The sequence below is a fragment of the Accipiter gentilis genome, chromosome 6, assembly GCF_929443795.1.
Source record: "Accipiter gentilis chromosome 6, bAccGen1.1, whole genome shotgun sequence".
In the NCBI taxonomy this organism is placed as follows: Eukaryota; Metazoa; Chordata; class Aves; order Accipitriformes; family Accipitridae; genus Astur; species Astur gentilis.
In genome coordinates this window covers 27,606,472-27,619,020 of record NC_064885.1, presented here as the reverse complement: position 1 = coordinate 27,619,020, position 12,549 = coordinate 27,606,472, and the positions used below count along the sequence as shown (strand labels likewise).

Below are 12,549 nucleotides of genomic sequence, written 5' to 3'. Positions count from 1 at the left end.
CTCTGCCAACACACAAATTCCAAGGAAAACATATCAAGCCCTTTTAGGTCTGTCACTAGCTTTTATTCATGGGTGTGTTCTGAGTTTCAGGTGGAAATTTTTTAATTACACTGCTATGAGGAGGCAAAATTTAATCCTGAAAGTTTTATCAGTTGAATCTTTATCATTTAGTTTCTGTGAAAGGCTTTTGTCAGAAGCTGTTAGAGTGGAAAAAACTCATGGAGCCTTTCTTGTAGCTTCAGAAGTTCAAAGCTATGTTTTGTAAATGCATTGACTTTATTAGTACTGTGCTAACATCATACTTTAGAGTGGATATTTTTAATTGTCTGGTTTAACTATTTATGATGTTGCTTTCATCTTCTCTCAGTCTCATCTGAAATAGCTCCAACTCCCCTCCTTTCAAAATATGACTTTAAACACCCAGTTCTGCAGGAGAGTTACTGGGTTGGTTAAGAAATTTTCAGCCAACTCAGGTTCTGTTGGAGGTATAGATTTCAGAGTTGGCTCTGATTTCTCATACCCATGCCAAGGAAATCTGTGTAAAATGCAGTTACTGCGTGCAGTCTCCCACACGGGCGTGTTATGTACAAAGCACCTGTTGCAGAAGGCATGGGGAGCCCAGGGATAAGCCCGTCATCCTTCAGAACACATTCAGCTCTTAATCCATACTCACTCCCAGTCTTTTCCATCTTACTTGCTTTGCCCTTTGACTGTCTCAATGCACACACCACTGGTTTTACAGTCAAGTGTGTCTATTCTCAGAAGCAATCATTAGAATTAAGAGAGCATCATAACCATGCAATGACACTGCTGGACCACTCCATTCAATGAACTAAATTCCTGGTTTGAAGTCTTTGATTTCAGTAGACTTGCTTCAAAAATTAACTTGATCCATTGTACATTTACACTTATATTCATCTTGGTTTTCCTTGGTTACTGTGTTTCCTCTGTTCATTCCCTCTAAATGAACTTCAAAGGATTAACAATAGACATCAGTATTTCCCTGTAGCTATCAAGTAATGTAATTGCAAAAGATTTTATTCTTACAATGCTTTCCACGCTAGTTCTTCAATCACTATGAGCCTTTTATAGTCTAAAATTGAAGTATGTCCTAATTTATAAATAACGGGCTATAATGTTTTTGTGTAGGTATAGTAGCTGGTAGAACTCACTTGTTCAGCTTGCAGATTTTTTAAATGAAATGTAAATGGAGAGTGGTATGGGTCAACATTTTGTAAAATATTTTATTCCTTTACCTCAAGATATCCCATGATACATAACGCACAATATATGGGCCTGACCCTGGTTGAAGAATGGATTTGATCAAACCAGCAAATCAAAATAAAAATCTGGGATGACTACACAATTATTGTTATACTGATAACTGTAAATTATAAATTAATGTTATGGTTATTAATTTTATAGCTATATCATCAAGCTGTGACATATGCATGATAAATTGATTCATATACAGTAGAATCTAATTTGTGCACTTTCTGATTTGCCCTGAAGTATATCATTCCTGAGTGCTGAGCAAAGTTGTAATAACAGAGTGCTATAGTAAGGTCAGTGTTGATATAGTTGCTTTCATTTTCAAACTTCATTACAGAGTATTTACTAGTAGGCTATGAAAAAAAAATCATAAATAATTTAAACACTTGTCAAAATAAATGAGGAAAGTACATCTTACATTTATTAACTGCTTGTTCTCTTGCTTTATAATTAACAAAATTTGCTACTTTTTAAATGATCACTCAGGCATTAGTCTGTGAAAGATTCCCTGATGTATATGGTCATTTAGTGTTCACCTCAGTTAGACCCTCTCGATCTACAACTATTTGAACTAAGTAGATATTCAGATAAAAAGAGATTAATATACCTGCAAAAATGCACTCAAATATATGTATGTGAATTTATTTGCACGTATGTATTCAATTAACACATACTTCAAAGTCATATGGAATTTATCAGTGGAAAAACATCAAAATTACGGCCAACCACCTCTGATTTTTACATGCCAAAGACACATGCTATGAAGCTAAGAAAGACAATAGATCTTGAAGGAAAAAATGTTGGAGGGGATCATCTTTGTTCTTTTCCTGCTTTTCAGAGCCCAGCCCAAAATTATTGTTTTCTGATCATTATAAAGGAAATAGGTTGTGATAATAAATTACTGCTGCTTCCTTACCCTCAGAAATTCTTGTCTGAACATTTTGTGATATGTCTGACACCTGCCTTCTTATTCAGGAGCTCACAGGAGAGCTAGTGAGAAAGCTTTTCCTCAAAAAATAAATAAGCAGCTTATTATGACTGATGTACTCAGGACAAGTCCAAAGATCTGGTCTGTCACTCAGGCAGTTTTTTGCTACCTTTGTATTTAGAACATAGCAAGAACAAACATCACCAACTTCCATTTGCTTTAGTACTGCTGACAAAGTGCATTTGTCACTGTTCCTATCTGTTTGCTGTAATTTGTCTTGGATCCATTATCTACCTCATTGCTTTTTTAAAATATTGTGACCAAGTTCTTGTATCACTCTCAGAAGGGATCTACCAAAACATTTCTGTCTGCAGTTCTGAGCACTGTGAGCACAATGCGGGTTGGTATCTGATTGGCTTCAGTTCGCTGAGCTGACATTATTCTATGAAAGGAGGTTATTCCAGGCTTTAAATTCTAAACTTTGTGATTTTCTTTCCTTTTTTCATAAGTAATGGGCCATGTTGTGTCATACAGAGAAGTAAGCAGTCTCCTTCCAGTAAGGAGGGAGAAGGGATAGCTTAGCTTTTAGGTCAAAAGGAAGACAACCTCAACTCTCTTAAGCTGTAGTTCTGCTACTCCTAGGAGGAAAGGATGACATTTGGGTCTAATTAGGAAAGCAGACCCATAGTAGATAAGAAGATGGCTTTTGCACTGCTGTGCAGAGACAGATGACAATTAGGATAGTTTGCTTACTAATCCATTACTTGCCTGTAGGACTTGAGAGATGGCTCTGGATGATTTATGTGGTATTCTAAGATGGGGAATGTCAAGTGGATCCTGTACTTTAGAGGAAGCTCTAGACATGCTTTGGTGACATATGAGCTAGATCCAACACTCTGCAGTTTCAGTTTTCCCATTTGCCCTTTCAACAGCATCACTTGACCAGACTGTGCACACACTTGAGTCTGGCTATTTAGGTGCTGTTGTAGGTAAAGCCTTTTAAGACAGTAAGGGGGAAAGAGAAAGGTGATTGTTTTTAGAGAAAAGTACGTATTCTAGCGTGGCATTAGGCTGAGATCAATGATCAGTTGCATAAAATGAGGGTAGTGGAGTCTTATTGCTAGTGAATAGGCTCAGGATAAACAGGGTAAGCAGTCTTAGCATGTCTAGAATAAAACCTGTTATGCCTCACCACAGGAGTTCCAATCTAATTTGAATTCAGCGATTCATCTGGGATTACAAAAGTACAACGCTGAAGCTCAGGTCTCACTTGAAGCAGCCAGGTGCAATACCAATGATTGGTCCTCAGATGAGGGCCTAAAAAATTCCCTCAGCTCTGTCTTTTGTTGCTTTCTGTCACTTCAACATAAAATCAACCTCAGACAACTCCAGAGATGAAAGCTCATGAACAAAGCGCCAGATTTGGTTCTGCATTGGTGCAGGTCTGGTGAAAGAAGCCTTAAATCTTGGCTTTAATATCAAGAAAATCATTAGTCACACTTCATACCTTCAGTGAAAATGGACTGAATAGGGATATGGTTGCTACTGGGTTTATAGCCTTATTACTGCAACAATTTGATGCAGAAAACAGTGCCTCATTTCTTGCCACTCATACACTCAGTCTGCACTGGGATGTGCCCAGTATGTGCTGTGGAGATGTTCAGACATAAATATGACTCCGAAGTAAACATTACATGATTTAAATAATTTCGCTATTACCCAGTCCTCATTGTTCTCTTTTCTACACATTTCACCACCTTTGATGAAAGACCAGTTCCCGTTGCTTGTTTCACTGTGGGATTTGCAGTAAGTTGTGCATCATTAGAGAGGCATCCCTGAAGCTCTGGAATGCTTCAAAGTTGGGATGAAAACCTGTCAGTTTACCTACAGATCTTTCCAAACGAAGTTATACATTTTATGCACTCCCTTGTTTCCCTAGAAGGTAGAGGTTTGGGGTCTTTTTTCTAAATTCCTTTTTTCACCACTAAAAGACCTAACAGCTGGAGACATAATGTTAGTTTTATTCTCTCAGATTAGCAAATTCTGAAGTTTAAATTGTGGCTAGTCATTTCCAGGTTTGCACTAAAAGCACACTGCACATGCCACGAAGACAGACTTTTTTCCAGTTTTTCTCTTAGAATCAGATATTGAAAAGCAAGGTTACATTTCCTTTTGCCTATTTGTGAAATGATCAACAACAAAAAAAATTTCTCCTTCAGTGACAATATAGGAATTATTTTTAGATCAATGCTTACAAATTAATGCTCACAGTCATGTTAATGTTCACACTGTCAGCAAAATACTTCTAAAGATATGTTACTCCTTTATCCTATAGTATCTTTTGATATTACTAGCTTTTGTCCTAACAACAATTTCAACTATAAGTGTTCAGCAAAACTAATGTAAGAATAAGTTTTCTAATTGTATCAACAGCTAACAAGCTATCACTATTTCTCTGTTATACAAGGAGAAAAAAAAATCAAATAAAATGGTAGAATTTTATTTCTATAAAACCTCTTCAAAGAGGTTGAGCTGCAGCTGAAAGTTTACTAGTGTCTATAAACATTTTACTGTGAGGTTTCTCATTCTTTATATTGAGGGAAAAAACCTAGTAACTTTATTAATAAACACAGGGAGCTGTATTGCACTTAACAACCGATCACCCTTTTCAACTCAAAACGTTCTCTGTTTACTTTAGGTTAACATTTTGTTTAGCAATTGTAGTACTAAGTATCTCAGTAATTGCTAAATTTGCCACTTAAAAATGAAACAATGTAACAGCACTGAAAAAGGGAGCTGAGTCCCTGTGGCAGTACCTCCGTAACAGTCCCCAACACCCTGAAATTAAAGCACTGAGCACTAAGGACTGGTAAAAGGACCATCTCACTTTATCTACCTCCCTGTATCCAATAAATAGTTTCTGTTTACAATTCCAGTATTATCTTAGTTGGTCTTACCTGTTTCTCTGTGAAAGAAACCCTACAAAAATTTAACAACCTAATTTACGTGCCATACACAGTTCCTACAGTATTTTGCTATCCAGGTAACTTCAAAATCTAGTTTTAATAGTCCTACAAAGAAATCCAGATTGCTATTTCCTTCTAACTAAGAAGTTCTGTGTTTGCCTCTTTAGGTACTTCTCTTTCCTTTGTAGTTGCATTAACATGTAATTGGTCATTACTCTTAAGTAATCATTTTTATGGAAATGCATTGCAAACAATTTTCTCCAAGAATTTTAATGATTCATTCATTGCAAGAGGCATGGCTGGTACACATTAAGTCTTCAATTGTAGCAATTGAAATATTCCACTGCATTCCCTCGGTCTTCCCTGGAAACAGGGTGTCTGGTTTCTCCACTTGCATGATTGCATGGTTCAGGTCATTTATTCCTATTGTAAAATAAGAGTTAGGCCATTTTATTCCTCATGTCACTCTCTCAGTTCTCTCACTTCCCATAATTAACAGTTTCTTAGCAGTCCAAAAAAAATTTATAATCATAGTTGAATTTAATAGTCAATTTTAAAAATGCAACACTTGCATGAGGATGATTCATGTAGAAGAAAGTGATTCAGAAACTCTTATCTCCATTTCTGTTACTGAGCCTGGAGCTAGTGATACGTAGCAATGTTACTGCTTGGCTATATATTTTAACTGAAATGTCATTGTTTGAGCATCCCATTGCATATTATTAATGCCTTGAGAATTTTTAAACTCCCCAGATCAGTTCTGCACAATCAAATACAGTTACTGAGAAAAACAACTTAGACGCATTTAAGAGAACAATTAGACCTCACAAAAACATGAACTTCCTGGATTGTATTTAGGCAGTGACAATCTCACTACTCTCCACATTATTTACTGTAAAGAAAAGTCTTAGTGTAGTTAGAAAAAATAAATATCAAAACAGACATAAGAAAATAAATATTAAAAAACAAAGACACAGCAGTTAAAGCTCAGTGGAATTTCTCTTGGCTACAGAGACTGTGTTCTGTAGAAGTAGTACAGGTAAGTTACAATATAAAGAGAACCCAGAAGCAAAGAAAATGTCCACGGTGGTTTGTGGGGAAAAAAAAGATTTGCTTTCTCATTTTTTTCTGATGGCAGTTATCCTGTGTGCCCAATTAATCTCAGAATTTATTACTCCATACTTTTTTGTTCCATCAAAGGCATCTTGATGCCAGGCCCTGTTCTTCCCAGAAACAAGAGGGGCTTGCAAGTAAAGAGAGTTGTTTTTTGTTGGACAATATTTTCATGGTTAGCAATCCAGAGAGAGTCAGAAACTTGAGAAAGACATGGTAAGGTAATAATTATTTCAATTGTTATGTGGCAATGTACTGTTCCCCCCTACACACACACACTCCCCCAACTGAAATAGTTTCAGCATTGTCTAAATTTTTACTTTGCCATGGTTCCTTATCTATACCGTGCTTTAGGGGAGGAGGATATTTCATCTACCTCCAGGGCCCTCTTGCTGCTAAAATTTGAACATTTAGAGGTTTGGATAAGCCTGTTAAAGAACCTATCGAGGCACTGGCACTTTCCCCTGACACTAGTTCAGTACATTACCATCCATTTTTTCCTGTGACTGTGTGAAGCCTAGCTGCTTCTATTAATCCTTTTGAAATAGCAGATTGTTTTATATTGGGTTTGCTGTGCTAAAGCCTGCAGCACTGTAGATTCTGCCCCCTTACTGAGCCTCTTCTTGCTGGCCTTTGTAAATTCAGGAGAGACACCATCCTGGAGAACATGGAGGAAGCCTTACCCTGTTTCAAGCCCAGGAGTGAAGGCACAGACTGGGATTATTTTCACAATTCTACTTCATGCTCTTTGCTTCCAGTAGAACTGGTTTATATGTTTCAGTTCATGCTAGTTTAAATGCCTAGAAATCTGCTGCACAGTCACATTGCAAGGATGGATATTGCCTAAACCTGGACAGGTATCTTTTTGCTTCCTTTGTTGCCTCAATATGTTTCCTTGGATTCATCAGTGTTATTTCAGTACATGTGAGGAGCCTAAGAGCTAAAAATTACCTAGCAATTTGCAGAGCAGCCCATGAGGAAGCAGAACTAAAATGCTAATTAGGGCATGCTGTAGCTCTTAGACATGAGGCAGGGAGTAGAAGGGCTGAAAGGCACAAGAACTAAAGCTCTGTGGGGTGGGTGGTGGAAGACTGCCTGTATGTGAGCCCCAGAGATCACAGGCATGCAGTGATCACGCTGCAGGCTGGCTTTGTGCAAAACCCGTTGCTGCTCATGTGCTGTGCATCTAGAAACCGAGCAGAACTTGCAAGTTCCACATGCTTCAGGAAATTTGGGGGGGGGGGGGGGGGGGTTCGGGGGAACGATGATCAGAATGGACATGAACAAGCCCTGAGCTGTTGCGTAAATAATTATCTATGAAGAAATGCCCCAAGTTTAAGAAAAGCACAGAGCTTTCTTACTCCATGAGCATTTACATATGGTTACTAGTGGACGCTTATTTTGGGGTTTCCATTTTCTCCCTGTGTGGGTTTCTTCTGCTTTATCTGTGTCCAGAGCTGACAGGAAAGCACAGTTACAATCTTATCAGCTACTTTAATTATAATGCTGCATTACAGTGACATTACTCAATGATTCTAGTGAGTTAGGAGCAGGGCCAGGGAGGAGGTATTAAAAAAAAAAAAGAAATATCACTATAATACAAATTTATTATTATTGTTCCTGAAAAACCTGCTGCTCTGCTCCTTTAGACCTTCCGCAGGCTGGGAAGTGTAATTAGTGCCACATGGCTACAGTCATTGACATAGTCATTTCGGGCAATGCAGCTTGCACCTACCAAAGCATCAACTTTTTTTCTTTTGTTGTCCACCTTGCACGTTGTTACACACTGCTTATGATAAAGCTAACAATCAGGCACAGGCTGAAATGACTTTCCCCTGTTGCAGTCATTCAGTACCAAACGCTTTCAAACCATTTAAATGTAATAAAATATTTTTTTCCTTTCCTATTCAGTCTCTGCCAAAATTTGCAAATAATCTGAAGTCCTTCGTATATTACAATTATGCTAGTCTTCCCTGTCAGTCAGACTATGTTCAGATGTTACCATGTATTAATTCAAACAAAATTTCTACAGTTTTTGGCCAAATACACAACAGTGGAAATGCTACAAATGCACGATAGACCAGGTAGAAGATTCAAAATCTTCATGATTTTTAGCAAAGAAAAAGAATTCTCATTTGTTTGAAAGATGCTCTTATAAAATATATCTTAAAGTTTGTTTGTTTACAAAGCATTGTAAAATGCTGTTAACCATCTAATTACCTTTTTTCTGCAGCCTTTTCACAAACCTAAGTAAGAAAATAGAAGCATCTAACTGTCTTTTCTTTGAATTTCAGGTATTGTTGCAGTCCTTTTCTGTGGAGTCACACAGGCCCATTATACCTACAACAATCTGTCACCAGATTCCAAAATGAGAACTAAACAGGTAGGGCATGGAAATAAATAACTGTCTTTTTGTCTTCAGCTGGTGTAAGGAATAGACAGAGGTACTGGAATATAGCTGGATAGGATTTCATTAATGCAAAGCAAGAGGCTTACGTCTTTGTTAGGGGAAGACTGGAGATTTCACTAGGAAAAGAGTAACAATTCTCTGGATAAGTGAAAAATAGAAGAATCTATTCTTCCCAAGAGACCTGAAATGGCAGTCGAGGAGATGAAGGGTAAGGAGATAACAGTTTACGCTTGCTTCCATACAAAAATGCTACAAAGCTAAGGAAATCGAAGAGCTCTGGTAAATAAGAGAGAAGTGGTCTGAGAGATTGGATCCACGTGGATTTTTGCAAAGGGACTGTATGAACTGCAGTCTGGCCCGCAGACTTGAGCAATGACATCAATTCATTTCTGCCTCATTATAAATCTGACATAATTAGAAAGATAGTGAATTTTTTCCATGGTGTTATTTAGAATTTAGACGAGAAATTTGCTCATCTGTTTTTTGTTTGAACAGGTGACTAGTACAATTGTAATTATTTTTTAAAACTTGGGGCTGTTCTCAGTGCTAGATATATGGCACTACAATGTTCAAAATACTTTTCAGCACAAGGAGTAATTTTAGACTAGCTTGCCAGTACCTAGATCCTGTGAGAAGTCATTTAAACACAGTTGTCTTCCCTTTTAATGTTGACTCATATGTCCCAAGAACCCCAGGTTGTAGAAAATCTATCTCCTAGAACAAAATGGAAATATATGGTCTGAGACTATAATTTTCATGATGCAAGCTGGTAACTTTTTTCAGCAATTCCTCTGTTATAGGCATTGGAAATTTTACGTAGGAACTGTCATTGCTTCTTGCACATCTCAATTTAATCAAAAATCTGATTTTCTATCAAAAACAGTTTGATAGAAAAAATACTGGCCACAGTATCAGTTCAACTGTCAGACTTTCTCAGATTTTAAATCACAAAAAAGTTTCTGGTCAGTACTTCCAGAATAAAGTGTTAGCTATTGAACAGGATAAGTCTTCTCAATTGCATTTCTTCATACCAGCAGAGGCTGATGCTTTTGAAAAGTATTCCACCAGAGAAGAGAACCTTTCTCTGATAACTGTTTTGTAAGGGAATAACGTTTATATCTACTATAGAATTGTTTCTATTTTGCAGAAATACTGAATTGCATATGCCATTACTACCCTTGCATATAACTGTTACGATTTGAATACAAGGCTTTTTCAGGGATTCATCTGCATGATTTGGTGATGCATAATCTCAGAGAGAGAAAGAGAAAAAGAAAAGCCGTGGTATTTTTAATTACATATGAACATTTTCAACTACAGAATTAACTAACAGCTAATTTGGTTTAAATGCATACTGGTTTTCTTTATGTTTACTCTTTTATTCCCTCCCATTCAACAGTGCAAAACAAAATAGTGAAAATAAACTGAATCTACCCTTGAACACACAGAAAAGGGATTATGTGTTTCTCTATAGAGCTATGAGTTTTATGTACCCCTTCTATTCTGTTTTTCTCTTCCCCCCTAAGCTCTTAATCCTCAGCCTCCCTTACAATATGGTTCAAAAATTGTTGTTAAATTCATTTGAATTCTTCTAATTTATTTTCTAATCCAAAGATTACCCTTTCATATGCAGCTGTTTCAGCAAGACCTGCACTGCCTCCTTCTTTCTCTCCCCCCAAGAATTCTCTTCAAGCCAGTTTACTAAGCCACACACTTGGCAATCTCATAATCATATATGACTTCGATGCATTTTAAATGAAAATTGTTGCTCAGACAGACAGCTTCGCTCCCAATCTAAGTCATTTTTATTACTTATTACTGGCCAAAATCAAGGGCTTTTCAGTTCATTTATAGAATTATTCCAAAGAAGTCTCTCCCTTTTGTTACAATATGACAGATCTTTCAATAAGGACTGGTGAACTGTAATGCACACTGACAAAACAGTGAGTTAAGGCTGAAGCTAAAGCTAACAAAAAACATGGAAATTAGATTTAAAACTGTAAATCAGATTGTGAAATTGTGTTAGCTGTTTTTAAACAAATGCTTTTTCTCTGCTGCTTTGCATAATTTTCTTTACATTTTTTAGTGGCTGTTAAAATTTCATAGCTTGATGGTAAAATTCAGTACACAGTGATGGAGGTGGTATTTCTGGATATGATGCTGAGTTCTGCATTTCTCATAATACTTCATCATTTGCTTTAAAAAAAAAATAGATAAGGAAGAAAAAGACCAGTATGATTTTCTTCAGATACTGATATAAAATGAAAACTTATCTACAGTTCTTAAATGAGAATTTAAGAACCTCTATTAAGAATGCCTGTTAAAAGATGCCATGTAATTATTAGTCCTCATGTATCCTTTATTATCCAGTCAATCGCTGTTTAACATTCCATGAAAGAAAAATATTAGATTTCAAACATCTGAAACTTACAGAATCTGAAAGTATGAAGTAACACAAATCTTGTCACAGACAACATATTATTTTAACGCTGTCATAAGAAAAGTAAGATAACAAAGGTTTAGTGAAAATGCAGGCTTTAGAGAGGTTTCATTCAATCCAATTATCGCAGCTCTCACTAAGCATTTATAAACATTCTCTCTGTGTGTTTTTATTGTTTGTTTTTAACATGAATGATGTTTTATAGCAGTATTTTTAAGTCATCGTCATTGACCTGACTATGGTGATAGTGATTTTAACATTAAAATTGACACTGCCATCTGTGGCAACAAGGTTAGGTCAAACAGAGTGCTCCTGAGTTTCGTACATTTAAAGGTTAATTTATCCAATATATCTTTAGCGAAGGGGAAGACAAAACTGCTAGGACCTGATCAAAAGCTTTTTGATTCTGTGCAGCTTTCTCTAGAATTATTTACTGCTGCCAGTAAAACTTCACTTTATGCTGCAGGCAAACAACAGCTGCCAGTAAGTCAGTGGCTGGGCAGTGTGTTGCTAGATAAATAGAAATTACTGGTTTGTTCAAAGTGGGCAGACAGTAAATCCCTACAGGTCAGGTCCAGAAAGGGGTGCATGGACAATACTGTGTTTTCTGCAGGAAGAGAAAATATTCATTGCTATTTTTTTCTCTCTGTCCTCTATCAGTGTCACACAAATGCCAAGCTAAGACCAGCAGAGTTTCCTAGTGGTGGAGCGTTAAAAGAGGCTTGTCACTTCTTCTAACAGCTGTAAATGTTATCCATCATACTTATGAGTTATATCATTTTCTGGTTATGTTCCTTTAACTCCAGGGAAAGCCACAACAAAGAAACCAGGGACCAGGGCGGTACCTCTCTTTGGTTAAGCGTGCAGGGGTATGGAGAATTCTGCTTTCAGACAAAATACTGCCAGCAAGTTATAAATTCTGGAAGGGGAATTCTGAAATGCATCTGCTGTGGAAGTAGAGCCAGGGAATTACTAGAAGGCACAGGAAAGCATGTCCAGCAGGGAGGTATGCCACACACTGCCCTGCCTGTCTCCATTCCACCTGTCTGACCCTTGTTTACACAGTCATCTCTGAAATAGTTGTGTCTAATGAGCTTGTAAAGGTTGGTTTCTCAAATGAGGTGTAATAGCCTTTCTAATCACATTACTAGTTAAACAGTTACTCAGTTTTTTGCTGATCCCAATAACAAACCCATTAGGAAATACCTGCCTTATAGACAAAAGCTTCTGGCCTGATTGTTCAGCTGCACTGGGCATGCAGTATGCACAAGATGTGGCATTAAGATTTCAGAGGCCCTTTGCATCCAAGGTTTTACATTAGCTTGAGGAGGGGGTGAAGGTAAAACAAGAGAACTCAGTACTGCATAAATTCTGAGTAACTTTACCAAAGCATGTAGTCTTACTAGGACTACTTGAGCTA

General features: G+C 37.1%; 1 protein-coding gene across 1 annotated transcript in view; it reads left to right on the top strand.

Moving 5' to 3' along the window:
* Window positions 1–12,549, top strand: part of SLC9A9 (solute carrier family 9 member A9) — a 218,157-nt gene that overhangs the window by 90,686 nt on the left and 114,922 nt on the right. Inside the window, exon 9 of the mRNA XM_049802899.1 lies at window positions 8,574–8,662. Coding sequence (XP_049658856.1) covers window positions 8,574–8,662 — 89 coding nt within the window. The remainder of the gene's footprint in view (window positions 1–8,573; window positions 8,663–12,549) is intronic.